Below are 13,611 nucleotides of genomic sequence, written 5' to 3'. Positions count from 1 at the left end.
CCAGCGAAGCACCGAAGCCGCCCCCGACGCGCTCACGTGGTCGCGACGCGAGAAGCCTCCGCTTAGCCTCAGATCCCATCGGCTCAGCCGCTCGCCCGGGCACGAATCGCAGATCCCGGTGGCTGCCGCATGCAGCGAACCCCGCTCCTGCCACCCGGCCATTCCCGGCGTGTTGATTCATCCGCCGCGCCTTTCCCACGCTCCACCAGTGATCCAGCTGGCGAGCGTCGCGGGAGCCCGCCACAACAGTCTTGTCTGCGATTCAGACTCATCGGCGTCGACTCGTCCAGATAGTATAGTAGGCCGTCAGTACATCAGTGTCGTTAATGACTATCACCGGGTTCCATTCCATTGTTACACACCATCACCTTCGTGCCCTGGTCTATCGCGGCGCAACATATCTCGAGCTCATCGACCGCGCCGCACACCCGCCCTTTAGCAAGCCTCCCGGGCAGTCAATATTCAATACCCAGGGCTTTAGGCTTTACCGTTCTCCGGTACATACGCTGCCCGCGCCCTGCTCCAACTCCACTATCGCCGCTGAGCTCTACATCGTCCACCCTGTACCTGATGATGCGCACAAAATGAACTGGGCGATCCATTTACCGGCCCACCATCAATGAACTCTCGAACTCAATGTCACTCTACGATTGTTGAACATTTGAACCACCAGCGATATGTCCCAGATATGTCCTCATTGTTATAGGGAACAACCAGCTACTACCAGACCGTCGAGCTCCCCCCTCACTAGCCTCACATCACCCGCGCCATCTCATGCCCTAGACGTTCTCCTCTCCATGGACTTCCCTTCCCCGTCAAAAAGCGGGCTATGGGCGCCACACATCACCTTGGTACGCCCGTATCTACGAATACCAACGCGGGCTACAACTGGGCCCGCCGTTCTGCAGCGTTCTGCTCTTCTCAGGCTGCTCACCCGCATGCCACTTACTTCTAGCTGCTGGAAGCCGCCCTACGACTGACGCGCTCTCACAGATGGGTCTATCCGTGTGAACAGCGTCTCGTCATGCCGCTCTCTGTGAGTATTTACTCTGTGAACTTGGTATGAACTGGACAGTTCCTTCCGACAGCTCTTCCCTTCGATGCGCCCACGAAGGTCGGGCGAGGGTCGGCGTTTGTGAGGTTTTGCGGATGATCGCTCTGTTCATCTCCCCCGGGGCGAAGGGGCCTTCGCTGCTTTTCATATACCGTGGATTTACGGCACTCAGTCAAGGGCATCATTCAAGATGCCGTCGAATCTCTTGGTGAGTTGGACTCTGGTCTCAATCCACCCAATCACCGAGGGCAGATACACATTCGTCTCGCTCAGATTGCGATTGAAGCCGGGTATCAGTCATTGGCATTGCCCTACGTACTTGGCTGCTTGAGCCCAAAGCGTGATTAGCGTAGAGTCGTCCATCCAAGAATACAATAATATCAACAGTCTACGTATAATATTCGTTGTCCATGAACGATCACAGATTAGCCTGTAAGGTGGTCGGGGAGCCCCGTCACATCCAACGAACCATACGGCGCCAGAGTTTGACGAGAGCTCATCCCGCGCTCGATCCCGCCATGGAGAACACGTTTCTCAACCACCTCCACCTCCTTGCGGGCTTTCCCTCTCCCGCCTCCCGCTCCTCCTCCCCTCCCCGCTGCTCTCCACCCAGCCCCTCCTCCCTCGCACCTTCCAATCCCCCCCTCAGCCTCTGCGCGTCCCTACTCGCCCTCGCCTCCCCGCCCTCACTCACGACTCTCCGCATCCCCTCCAAGTCCACCGTCGGCCTCCTCCGCCTCTCCCTCGGCACCAGCGCGAACCCAGGGCTCACCGGACTCAATCCAATCGAGAACCCGCTCAGCGCCGCCGGGCCGGGCACCGTGCTACCGCTCGGCGGGTTCATTGGCGCCGCGAGCGTCGTCCGCCTCCTCCGGCTCGTGCTGCCGCCTCCGAGGGGCGACCCCGCGCCTACGCTCTCGGCGGTCCCGTAGGACGAGCGTGAGCGGTGCATCAAACCTGATCCCGCCCCTTCTTCGACCTGTGATTCCCTGCGGAGCCGCCGGGCGCGCGGCGTAACGGGCGCGGGCGGTGCGACGGGTGCGGGCGGTTCGGTGATCCAGCGGCGGTGCTGCTCCAGATCGGGCAGCATCTGCGCTGGGTCGGGTTGGACAGTGCCCAGACGGATATCCTCGCTGTGCGACCGGGGCGTGCGCGAGCGACCTGGCTGGGGAGGGTGCATTGGGAGGGGCTCGTCGTCCTGCTGCGCGTGCTCGTCCTCGGAGTCGGCTTCGGACTCACCCTCACCCTCACGGTCGGAGTGGAGGAGCGGGACGGACTCGTCTTCGTCCTCGTCCTCCGCGGCGGTCCACGCTCCGATGTCGATGCTGTACCCGCCCGCGGGCGGGAAGCTCACGATCCCCACGCCCGCAAGCAGGATGACGATCCCGACGAGAACGAGGATGAGCTGCTTATTGGATAGGACGGAGAATTGGTCGAAGTATACCAGGCCGTTGAAGATTGATGAGAGATTGTAGAAGCAGAATGCCACTGTAGAAGCACAGAGCGGGGCTCAGTGGGCGTGTGAGATCAGTAGAACAGGTAGACTCACAGGGACAGACGACGGTCGGGTCAGCCAGGACCAGACTCTTGTGCATGTACCAGAGCTGCAGGAGGGCACATACACCCAAGCTCAGTAGCAGCAACCAAGCCTGCCACCTCCAGAATTGGTTGTCCCCTCCAAAGGTAAGCATTAGGAGCTCAACGCCGCTCTTGGCGAACAGGAGGCACATGCCCGAGATGATGCCAGAGAAAGATGCATAAGAGCCGGCGAGGTAGAGCGGCGTGCGGGTTGACTTAGTCGTAAACGAGATTGCAGTAGATATGATGGATTGGCTGCCAGATGGTGAAGGTGACTTGGAGCGGATGTAAGACCGAGGTCGCGGCTTGCGGTCAATAAGGGGTGTCCGTTCATTGCGGTCCACTGCGTTCGTCGCTGTGGTACTGGTGGTAAGGATGGAAGGTTGTGACGTTGGGAGAACGAGCGGCGAGAGGGGCGGAGAGACGTCGGGTAGTGCCATTCGGCGCCGGTAGGAGTACTCAGATATGTGAGTCTGCACACGGTCAGTTTACGTCAAGCGAACAAGGGAGCGAGGACACGTACGACGGCCAGCGAGACAACGGTTATCATGCCCAGAAGGGAGAAGTACACGATGAAAACAGGGCGATTGAAGAGCATGAGGAGATCCTCGAGGGAGTGAGTGGGTTCGGGTACGATGCCGTAAATCGCAATGAGCACCGCGCCGCCTGCGATGAGCAGCGTGCCCAGGAGCATCCATATTGAGAAGACGTCCCCGAGAAGTATTCGGGCAAAGAACGCGTTCCACAACAAGGAGACCGCTCCAAGGGGCGCAAGGATCACAACGGGGAGCGAGGCGATCTGGAAGATGGACCCGAACAGGTTCGAGGAGATGAATATGGCTGCATGCGCGGATCAGCGTCTACACGTATATCTTTGGAGAGACACCACGCACAGAATCCTAACAGCCAGAGCCTGCACGTACGTCAACAATCGAGCAAGCGCGGAAATGAGGGGCGTGTGCGACTCACGGCCTGCGGTGTTCGACCTTCTGCTGGTCTTCGGGGAGCTGCTGGTTGAGGACATGGCTCTTGCGCTGGACGGTAAGGCCGAGGGACTGTACGAAGGACGCAAGGAGGCCGACTGTGATGCCTACGGGGATGGAGATCTGGGAGTCGCTGTCGAACTGGGCGGCCATGGCATGAAGCCAGTTCGCTGTAAACACGCGCGACGCGGACGGCGCGACGCCACCAGCCCTCGGTTTCCTGGTTTGGAAGCCCTCACGTGCTGCATCCTCCTTTCAAATTCCGATTCCGCGCCGGCGCTTCCATCCCGAACGCGACTTGAACGCGACGCGCCACTCGCGACTCAGACGCGTCTGCACTGTGCAGTGTCTCGACGCCGCTCTGCTTGGATATTGTCTCCAGTAACGCTGTACTCATGGATCCCAAACTCTTCGATGAACTGTTCTCTGAGCCCTACGGCCCTTATTTGGATAGCGAAGTGCTGACCGATGTCTGCAAGAGTGTCCCGTCCAAGATACTTGGTCTCACAAGTCTCATGCTGGAGTGCGGAGGAAAGCCCATCGGGTAAGCCGAAAACGCAGTATCTTGAACTGCATGTGCAAACCCGCTACATAGCCTGAATCAATCCGAGAAATATCAACCTGAATACCAGGAGTCTCGAGTCTCCAAGCACGGAGTCAAGTTCCGCGGAGTGCTGACGATCGAGAGACTAGACTGGCTGCAGCCACTTGCTAGGAAACGCCTCAACAAAGACATCGTCCTACGTCATGTTACCGTGAGCCACAAAGAGGGTAGGCGGATGCCTCGCGCCGGTGAAACACCTCCGCTAGAGCACTTGTACCTGAGGAATATGCCCAACCGCCGAATCAAAGTCATAATACAAGGAGTGAAGCATCTACCCGCCCTCTATCTATCCCAAAGTAAAGCTGCCACACCTGGTTCACCCGCATCGCTAATTAACCGCTATTGACAGGGGACCTCCTAAATGGGTTGTGGATGCCATCCGAGGACAGGTTCGTTTTACTTATCTGTACCCTCTCAGCGACTAATTCTCTCCAGGCATCGATATTACGAAGTCCTCTCGATGGATGCCCGCACATATGCCGATAGTCGTAAGGTACGTGTGACTGTCTTGCCTCCACGCTGCTCATCTCATATACCCTCGACGCAGTACTTCGGACGTTTCCGCACCCTTAGGACCCTCGAACGCATTGTCAAGATCGACGACAAGATCAAGCGCGCCCGCGGCGAGCCTCAAACTCCGCGGGACGAGCGCACCCCAGACTGGTTCGCCAAGATGTACAAGAAGTACCTTGCGAACCCGGCCATGGCGCGTCAGCGCCGCATCGTCTGGAATTCAGATGATTCCGATGTCGAGGAGGACACAGAGGGGAAGTTGAGGAGGGGGCGAGAGCATGTCCTGAGGCACGTCTCCACTGCGGAGGTGCGCTCGCTGATGGCAACGCATGCGGAATGGATTCTCGGGGACCAGCAACTGAGGAAGCAGAACAGGATGCTAGATCTAGACGTGTGGGCGAAGTGGGTGCGAACGTCAAAGAATGCGCGGATACACGCATGGCTGGATAGGGATCCGGCAAAACCAGACATCGGCGTCAAGTGGGGTTGGTTCGACGACGAGGATCCCAACGGGCCGCTGAGCGAAGATGAGCTCGAAGACGAAGAACCACCGGAGAGGCCGCGCTCCAAGAGGAAGTCGAAAGCAAAGGTCCGTCTCATCTTCTGCCGGAATGGTCCAGTCCATGTATCTCATAACGAAGGACTAGGCTCCCCAACGGCAAAGCCGCCTGACCGCCTCGAGCTTGGGCGTGCCTGCGCCGGTAGAACGGGCCCTCCCCACCCAGAAGAGGAAGAGGAGGAGGGAGGCAACATCTACGACCCTGACTTCTCGCCAAAGTCGTCGGCGCCCGCTTCCGACTGGGAGTCAGACGAGCCCCTTCCATGCCGCCCCGGAACTCCAGTCAGTGCTGCTATTGCAAGGCTCATCCCCTCCGCCCTCTACCACCCGCCTGTGCTCCCTGACTCGTCGTTCGTCTGGGTCTGTCCTGTGAAAGGCTGCGACTATGAACTGCCTCTTCTTGAACTCAACGAGGAACATTACCGCCACCTCACCTTAGAAGACATCCAGAGCTTCAAGGAGGGTAGGTGGACGTTGAGTGAACAATGGGTGCAGCGCGCGTTCTTGCAACTTGTCTCGAAGCACTACGATGATCACATGGATGGCTTAGGCGTCGTTTTGCATAAACATGGGAATCAGGTGAATACTTGCTCTGAATCCGTGTGCTATAGTGTGGACTGACACCGTGGCGCAAGACACATCTGGAGTGGAAGAATCCCAGACACCATCCACCTTCGCCGACAAGGACTCGCCGTCCGATACTTCGGCCTGATTCAGACGAAGAAATCAAAGTAGAGCAGCAAGACTGAATGACGAAGCCATCATACCGGGGATGGCACATCTTACAGGTATCTATGAGCTCACAGCACTATCGCTCACGTTGGATGAGAGTGAAAGGGAAAGCAATGCTATTGTACAATACTATGCAATGATGTATGAATACAAGGCTCGTATGCTAGTTCTACACTTCGGTCCGTCCTATTTGATTATACACTTAACCCCGAGATACACGGTCACTGCCCCACAACGTACGCGCTCAGTCCATCTCCTCAATCTCGATATCGTCAATGTCGTCAATGTCATCGTAGTCGACGTCCATGTTATCCGCGCTCGCCTCGTGGTTGGGCACGATCTGGAGGCGGTTGTGCGGGCCGTCAAAGTGCACCTTGATCGTCTCACCCTCGCGCACGCGGTCACCAAGGATGAGCATGGAAAGCGGGTTGAGGAGCTCGTTCTGAATCGCACGATTGAGCGGGCGCGCGCCGTACACGGGCGAATACCCGATCGAGACGAGGTACTGCTTCGCTGCAGGCTCGAGGTCGATGGCCATCTTGCGCTCCACGAGGCGGTCCTGCACCTCCTTGAGCCGGAGGTCGACGATCTTGAGGACGTTCTTCTGCGAGAGCGTGCGGAAGATGACGATGTCGTCGATCCGGTTGATGAACTCGGGCGGGAAGTGCACGCGGATCGCGCCCATGACGAGTTCGCGCGTCTCGGGCCTGACGGGGCCGTCGCCCATGTCGTTGAGGAACGTCGCGCCGAGGTTGCTCGTCATGATGATGACGGTGTTCCGGAAGTCGACCACGCGGCCTTGGCCGTCCGTGAGCCGTCCGTCGTCGAGCACCTGCAGGAAGAGCGTAACGAACTCGCGCGAGGCCTTCTCGATCTCGTCGATAAGCACGATCGAGTACGGTTTCCGGCGTATGTACTCCGTGAGCTGGCCGCCCTGGTCGTGGCCGACGTAGCCCGGAGGAGCACCGATGAGACGCGCGATCGAGTGCTTCTCAGAGTATTCGGAGCCGTCGATACGGATCATGGCTTCAGGTGAGTCGAAGAGCAGAGTCGCGAGCTGTGAGAATGCCAATCAGTCCATACGGTTCAACACAAGAGCATAACGACAACTTACCGTCTTGCTCATCAAAGTCTTTCCCGTACCGGAAGGTCCCGCGAACAAGAAGCTAGCAATCGGGCGCTGCTCGTTCCGAAGGCCACTCCTGCTGAGGCGGATAGCATTCGCGACAGACTTGACCGCCTCCGGCTGCCCCACAACCTGCGCGCCCAATATCTTCTCCATCCGCAACAACTTCTCCTTCTCCGTGCTCATCAGCCGTGTCACAGGGATATTCGTCCACTTCCCGACGATCTCCGCGATCTGCTCCGGGGTGACGGTGTCCGTGCCCCCGCCCATCGCGGCGTCCTCCTCCGCCTTCTTCGCCTCGAGCTGCTGGAGACGCGCTTGAAGGTCGGGCAGGGCGTAGTAGCGCAGGTCGGACGCGGTCGCGAGGTCGTAGCGACGTTCGGCTTCGTCCGCCTTCGCTTTAAGCTCGTCCATCTTCCGGCGGACGTTCTGGATCTCCTCGCCGCGCGCCTTCTCCGCTTCATATTGCGCCTGGAGGGGCTGAAGTTGGTCGCCGACGTCGGCGATGGCTTTGCGTGCGAGGGCGAGGCGCTCCTTGGAAGCTTCGTCCTTTTCGCGCTCGAGCGCGTGGATCTCGACTTCGAGCTCGAGCTTGCGGCGCTGAAGCTTGTCGATGGCTTCAGGCGCGGTTTCACGCGTTACGCGGACACTACAGAGCGTAATCAGCATCAAAATTGACAGTAAGCTAATGTTGAGACGACGTACCTTGCACAAGCTTCATCGACAAGGTCGATAGCAGAATCGGGCAGCCGTCTTGACGTGAGGTAGCGGTGGGCGAGGGTTGCCGCTTGAATGAGAGCACCGTCGAGGATACGAACGCCGTGGTGCACCTCGTACTTCTCGCGGATACCACGGAGGATACTGATCGTCTCAGGAACAGATGGCTCGTTGACGAGCACCTGCGCGAACCGCCGCTCGAGCGCCGGGTCCTTCTCGATGTATTGCCTATACTCCGCCAGGGTCGTCGCGCCGATGCACCGAAGCTTGCCACGCGCGAGGAGGGGCTTGAACAGGTTTGCAGCGTCCATGCCACCGCCCTCCGAGCCGCGGCCGGCCATGATGAGGTGAAGCTCGTCAATGAAGAGGATGATACTTGTGCCCTCCTCGGCGGCCTTCTCGACTTCGTTGAGGACGGCCTTGATGCGCTCTTCGTACTCGCCCTTGTACTTTGCGCCGGCCATGAGCGCACCCATGTCGAGCGAGTAGAGGCGGCCGAGAAGCGAAGCGGGGACATCGCGGTTGACGATACGCTGCGCGAGACCTTCTGCGATGGCGGACTTTCCTACACCGGGCTCACCGATGAGGACGGGGTTGTTCTTTGTCCTAGAGGAGAGTAGTTAGTATGCGGTTCTTGATTGGTATATGCGTGTCACTTGCCGTCTGCACAGGATGCGGATTGCTCGTCGGATCTCGTTGTCACGACCAATGACGGGATCGAGTTTTCCCTCCTCAGCAAGGGCGGTCAGGTCTTGTGCGTACTTGCCAAGCGCGTCGAAGCCCTGCTCCGCGTTCTTGCTGTCGACGCGCCGGTTGCCGCGCAGCTGATCAATCGCGGTCTTGAGGGAGGCTTCGGTGAGACCGGCCTCCTTGAGGACAGGTTGTAATGACGACTCTTTGATGATGGCAGCAAGGAGATGATCTTGTGCGATATATGAGTCGTGCATGGTCTTGCGGAGGCTCTCTGCCTCGCGGAGGACCTTGAGTGCTTGGCCACTGAGAGTAATCTCATCTGGTGGTGGGGATTGTGTGGGTAGGCGAACGATGACTTTCTGAAGTCCGCGTTTGACTATCGTCTGTGAGGGCAATGTCAGTCGCTCTGCATCGAGATGACGCGCTGTCCGAAAAGTACTTACAGGGTCACCGCCCGCCTTTTCGATGACGGACTTGAAGAGTGAGCTACTTTGGGTCGTGGAGCCGAGACCGCCAGGAATTGCATCGCCAGCGCCCTCGTTAAGAAGTGCGAAGGCAATGTGCGCCGGATAGACTGTGAACACGAGTCAGTGATGATTCGCTACAATGGGACCGGAGTGGCATACCTTGGGCGTTGGCATAGTCTTTGGCCTGCTGAATAGCAGTGGCCAAGGTCTCCTGGGTCTTGTCGGTGAAGTCCATGCTCGAAGCCATAGTGTTCGTGCAAGTCGTAAAAGGAGCAGAGGGGGTTAGAGGTCGTGAAAGTCCGTGAACGATTGAGAGGTGAAGATGGGCGGCGGGGAGGCAGACCCAAGGCTATATACACCCTGGCCGCCTCGCGCGTGGAGGTTCTCGAATGGGCGCAGACGTTGCACCGAGCATCTGGTCCGCTCTCCAGTCGCCCCGAATGAGGCAGAACGTTCGACGCCCCTCCCAATCCGGCCAGTGATGTCACTCCCCCGTACCCCGCCACCGACGCGTCCCCGAACCGCTCCGAACCCGCCCCCGGGAAACCCCAGTTGAACCGGTTCGCTTGTGCGCACACACCTCGCCGCCGTCACCAGCGTTGTCCTTCGACCGCTATGCTCGCCCGACGCCTCCCACGCGTCGCCCGCCCCCTCGCCCGCCTCACGTCTTCTGCGGCGTCCGCCAACACCCCCGTACCCGCCCAAGAGGCCCCGTCCAAGGAAGCCGTCATCGAGCAGGCTCCCAACTACCCTGCAACATGGTCCACCAGCCAGCGACCACGCCCGCAGGGTCGCTCAGGCCCTCGCTTTGAGCAGACCAACATGGATCTGCAGCCGAACCCTCTCAGCGCGATGCAGATGATTGCAGAAGAGCCCATCCGTGTCGTGCATGGCCGCAAGGCTGTCTGTGATGGCGGTACGTTTCCTGCACGCGCGATGTTGTATGCTTGCATGACCAGTTTTCTCTGCCCTTAGGAGGAGGCCCTCTCGGTCATCCAAAGATCTTTATCAACCTGGTACGTGTCCTTGGATCTCTGCGAACTTCCTGCTGACTTTGTGAGCAGGATAAGCCTGGTGCGAAACCTTGCGGGTACGTCAACTCTGACCAAGTAGATAGCATTTCTTGCCCATCTGATACACATTTCTACACCCTGTCTTTCCATCCAGATACTGGTGAGTTTCAGTACACTCGTTGTTGTCTCATGGCCTCATGTTATGCCATACAGCGGTCTGCGCTTCGAGCAAGCACCGCACCATGGGCACGAACATTAATTCAATTCGTCTAAGCGGAGCCTGGCATTGGTGATGGTCCCGGCGTGTATAATCTTCTCGAGAGGAATTGCATATATCGTGTCGTGCGCCCGCCGTGATGCTTACACAGAGCGCGATGTTTGTCTACGAAGCGACTGAGACCCAAAGGATCCCATCCATGAGGTATTGATGATGATGAACTCAGCATTTATTAACCGCAACAAGCAAACAACGTGCTAAGACGCGGCGGACGCCGGTCTGTACAAATGTGGGCGTTTAAACGCGCCACCCAGACCTGCGTCCCGTTCGAGGGGAGTGTGCAGTAGTTTATACCTACGGTTTATGTAGTAATGGTCAGGCAATAGAATCGGTTTGGAGAGTGGTAGCTAATGGTGTGGTCTGAGGTCGAAACGAGATGCGCATGATGATAAATAGAGGAGAAAGAAGACAAAGGAGAAAAGCATATAGAGTCCATACTCGGCGCTCCGGCGTCGTTCTCCTAGGGGCGCAAGCCGGGATTGCCCCCCTAGTGCACGAGGTGTCGATGGTATGTGGGGGATGGGGGCGGTATGTCGCCGTGCAGCTAGTACCGCCCCATCCATGAGGTAGGTGCTTCACCATCTTCGAACCATACCGCCCCAGTCTCGACATCGTGGTTCTCTTCCCATATCAAAATGGTGTCGCACAGCGTCGTACTCTTCCCAAACCCAGTCGACATGCTATTGATCAGCGCAACGGTAGCACTTGTCGTAGGTGGCAAAGGCAACGTCGTTGATTCTGTCCGAAGGACAAGAGTTTACTCTTTGAACATTTACATATATTGTTCTGCGTGTCACCGGGTATGCGTACAGGGACAGGTCTTACAAACATTACTGGACACACACGACAACAGGTATTGACTACAGCAGTGGAGACGGGGAAGACGGTTGTGCATTGGCGAACTGGTCGGCGATGGTGCAGACGGCGACTGTGTCAGAAGAGGGCGGCGGCTGACAACGATGGATCGTTTCGAGTCTCGGAATGAATAGCAATGTGTATACGAAGGGGGTCGTTTGTCTCATAGCGTGTATGGTCTTGGCTGGGTATCGACAGCTGGTGTCGTTTCGACAGGCGTAGGGGGCACGGACTCGCCGCGCCGCTTGCGCCTCCAGAAGCCAGCGTTCGGGCCTTTCATGATGAACGCCAGGGTCCATCGCGACAGCCCGCGCAACGAGTCCGGACGGTGGATCGCCGCGGTCAGGATAGTCGACAGCGAAAGTACGAACGCGAGACTGTGGGGTGCCAATGAGCGTTCTACGCCCTGTAAGCCCGTCTGATGTGTAGATGTACGCACCGTTCACCCCATTGCACGCCCTGCGCCCCGCTTCTCACCCACCTCTCCGGCAAGCACGCCCGGATCGCCCTCGGCAGGACGTACAGCGCCATCTCGCCTCTCCTCCGTCCCTGCTCGATCCATATGCTACCCCCGCATACGAGGCTCCCGGCGAACGTGCACCCGAAGGGCCCGTCCCAGACGTCGTGCGAGATGCGCGGGAAGAGACGCGCGAGGAGGACCGTGCGCGTGAGGCAGACGGCGGCCCAGATACAGGAGACGAACGTGCTGAGGAAAGAGGCGCTGCGGAGGACGGCGAGGAGCGTTTGCATGAGTTTGGAGGGGCGGAGGAGGGTGCGCGGACGGGTGAGCAGGATGGGCAGGAAGTGCACCTGCGCGCAGGTAAGTCAGTGTGCACGCCTTCGATGCGCTGCCGTGGTGAGCTTACTGGGAGGTATATGGCCATAGCAGATGCGAATGCCTGCGTGCCTCTGAGCGCGGTGTTCTTGCTACAGCTACCGCCAGAGGCGTTGGCGTGTACGAGCTCGCACGGTGTACCACCGATTCCATCCCGGCCCTTCACGCCGAGTTCCTTCCATACAGCAGTGGCGTCAGGCCCGCCGCGTGCGGGCAAGCGAGTTATGTCCCCCCATGCTGCTGGATACCCGAGGTCTTGCGACAGGGAGGATAACAGGTCCGGCTGTACGGAGTGATGGCGCCTGTATGACCAAGTTCCGGAGCGCAATGCACGCATTGCGGCAAGGATGCGGGGATCGATGTTCGCGACGGTCATGATCCTGTTGTATGTTGCAAACCTGTCAACGACTGTACGACGGCGGGTACACTGAAAGGATGCACCATTTGTTGTACGAGCGTGGTAGCCTGTACGATGGTTAGTTCAGCGACATAACACAGGGAAGGAATCGACGTCGGTTGACCTTTCCGGCTGGTAGAAGAAGCACCACATGATCCTTCAGGCGGCACAGCATTGAGCGTCGAACATAACAGGCGTTTAGTTCACGAACCTTGCGCTGCTCGCCCAGAATACCAATGCGTCCAGCCGCATACTGAGCAGACGCCTGCGGCGCATTGCAGCTTCCTTTCCGTGGACACTGTCGTTCTTCTCAATCACTTCGCAACCTTTTTGTATGGTAACCTGGGCTAAGGCATCCATGGCGCGGACCAGGAGTAAGAGAGTCAAGTCAAGGGTGATGGATGGGCGACCTGCGAATGGCGTAGGTTTTGAAGAAGAGCTGGGGGATAGAGGAGGGGTGAATGGTATAGCTATGCTCGCCTTCGCTGAGGCAGGCGGGGGGCGTCTGCAATGAAAGAGTGTCATGGCCATAGCGGCCGAAAGAACATTGGCAAGGAATGTCCTATGCGACTCCTTCAACGAAGCCAGCCATCCGACAGCCTTCGCTCGCGCGGGCCCACATATCGAATCGCCTTCATCCGTCCCTGGACTGCCTTGCTCCGCCAGAAGATCGAACACGTCCCGCAGGACCGCACCGCCGCCCACGCCCGCAGTCATAGCGAAAGCAAACCCCGTCACCCCCAGTTCGCGCCCCAGTATCTTCCCCAGACGCGTCAGGCCACTCCTCCGTGCCCTCTCACTGGTTAGAAATGGTACCAAAGCGGGACCGAGCGAGAGGGAGATTGAGAGCGCGTAAGTCCGCAGGGCGATCTGCAGCGGGTGGTCGTTTGGGATCGAGTGGAGGTATTCCCCCAGTGTATTCGGCAGCGCGAGCAACTTGTGCTTCAGGTCGCGCGGAGGCGCCTCGGCGGACATGATTGACGGTGAGGTCGAGGAGCAACCCAGGACAGCGGCGAGGAGGTGGACGCGTTCACGGTGGGTAGCGGCATGTTGGCGGCATGATCGAGTATACACGGGCGTCGGGCGTCACGTAAGTTCCTAGGATTCCATGTGATTCCGGTAACAACGCGCTGCAGGGCCCAGGCCATGCAGTAAGTAACCTTGAGAAGGTGGCAGTTGGAAGGCAGCATCTGGCAGCATATGCAGAC

The 13,611-nt window shown here is 58.5% G+C and overlaps 5 protein-coding genes across 5 annotated transcripts; 2 read left to right on the top strand and 3 right to left on the bottom strand.

The window, feature by feature from the left end:
• Positions 1-1,330: 1,330 nt before the first annotated feature.
• B0H18DRAFT_1091789 (uncharacterized protein) lies at positions 1,331-3,787 on the bottom strand. The gene is made up of 5 exons (XM_048032302.1): positions 3,602-3,787; positions 3,526-3,545; positions 3,156-3,472; positions 2,604-3,105; positions 1,331-2,542 (listed from the first exon to the last, which is right to left on the bottom strand). The coding sequence occupies exons 1-5, from the start codon at positions 3,766-3,768 to the stop codon at positions 1,551-1,553; spliced, it is 1,998 nt and encodes a 665-aa protein (XP_047900790.1). The 5' UTR covers positions 3,769-3,787; the 3' UTR covers positions 1,331-1,550.
• Positions 3,788-4,010: 223 nt separating this feature from the next.
• B0H18DRAFT_867533 (uncharacterized protein) lies at positions 4,011-6,040 on the top strand (the record flags this gene model as incomplete). The annotated part of the gene is made up of 5 exons (XM_048039867.1): positions 4,011-4,159; positions 4,211-4,515; positions 4,672-5,321; positions 5,415-5,870; positions 5,927-6,040. 5 exons carry the CDS (start codon positions 4,011-4,013, stop codon positions 6,038-6,040), a joined length of 1,674 nt encoding a protein of 557 aa, XP_047900789.1.
• A 227-nt stretch (positions 6,041-6,267) lies between these two features.
• Positions 6,268-9,273, bottom strand: B0H18DRAFT_1081803 (P-loop containing nucleoside triphosphate hydrolase protein; the record flags this gene model as incomplete). Its single annotated transcript, XM_048031445.1, has 6 exons — positions 6,268-7,080; positions 7,138-7,798; positions 7,855-8,472; positions 8,527-8,942; positions 9,003-9,133; positions 9,186-9,273. 6 exons carry the CDS (start codon positions 9,271-9,273, stop codon positions 6,268-6,270), a joined length of 2,727 nt encoding a protein of 908 aa, XP_047900788.1.
• Positions 9,274-9,641: 368 nt separating this feature from the next.
• On the top strand, positions 9,642-10,298 carry B0H18DRAFT_1113502 (ubiquinone oxidoreductase 20 kd subunit; the record flags this gene model as incomplete). Its single annotated transcript, XM_048032957.1, has 5 exons — positions 9,642-9,942; positions 10,002-10,042; positions 10,091-10,116; positions 10,194-10,199; positions 10,253-10,298. 5 exons carry the CDS (start codon positions 9,642-9,644, stop codon positions 10,296-10,298), a joined length of 420 nt encoding a protein of 139 aa, XP_047900787.1.
• Positions 10,299-11,034: 736 nt separating this feature from the next.
• Positions 11,035-13,475, bottom strand: B0H18DRAFT_971843 (uncharacterized protein). The gene is made up of 6 exons (XM_048043833.1): positions 12,615-13,475; positions 12,528-12,560; positions 12,448-12,471; positions 12,038-12,386; positions 11,611-11,981; positions 11,035-11,548 (listed from the first exon to the last, which is right to left on the bottom strand). Exons 1-6 carry the CDS (start codon positions 13,376-13,378, stop codon positions 11,335-11,337), a joined length of 1,755 nt encoding a protein of 584 aa, XP_047900786.1. The 5' UTR covers positions 13,379-13,475; the 3' UTR covers positions 11,035-11,334.
• Positions 13,476-13,611: the final 136 nt, after the last annotated feature.

Source organism: Fomitopsis serialis, assembly GCF_022376445.1.
Source record: "Fomitopsis serialis strain Sig1Antser10 chromosome Unknown B0H18scaffold_2, whole genome shotgun sequence".
Taxonomy (NCBI): domain Eukaryota; kingdom Fungi; phylum Basidiomycota; class Agaricomycetes; order Polyporales; family Fomitopsidaceae; genus Fomitopsis; species Fomitopsis serialis.
The sequence above is the reverse complement of the archived record's forward strand: the minus strand, read 5'-3'. Positions and strand labels throughout refer to the sequence as shown.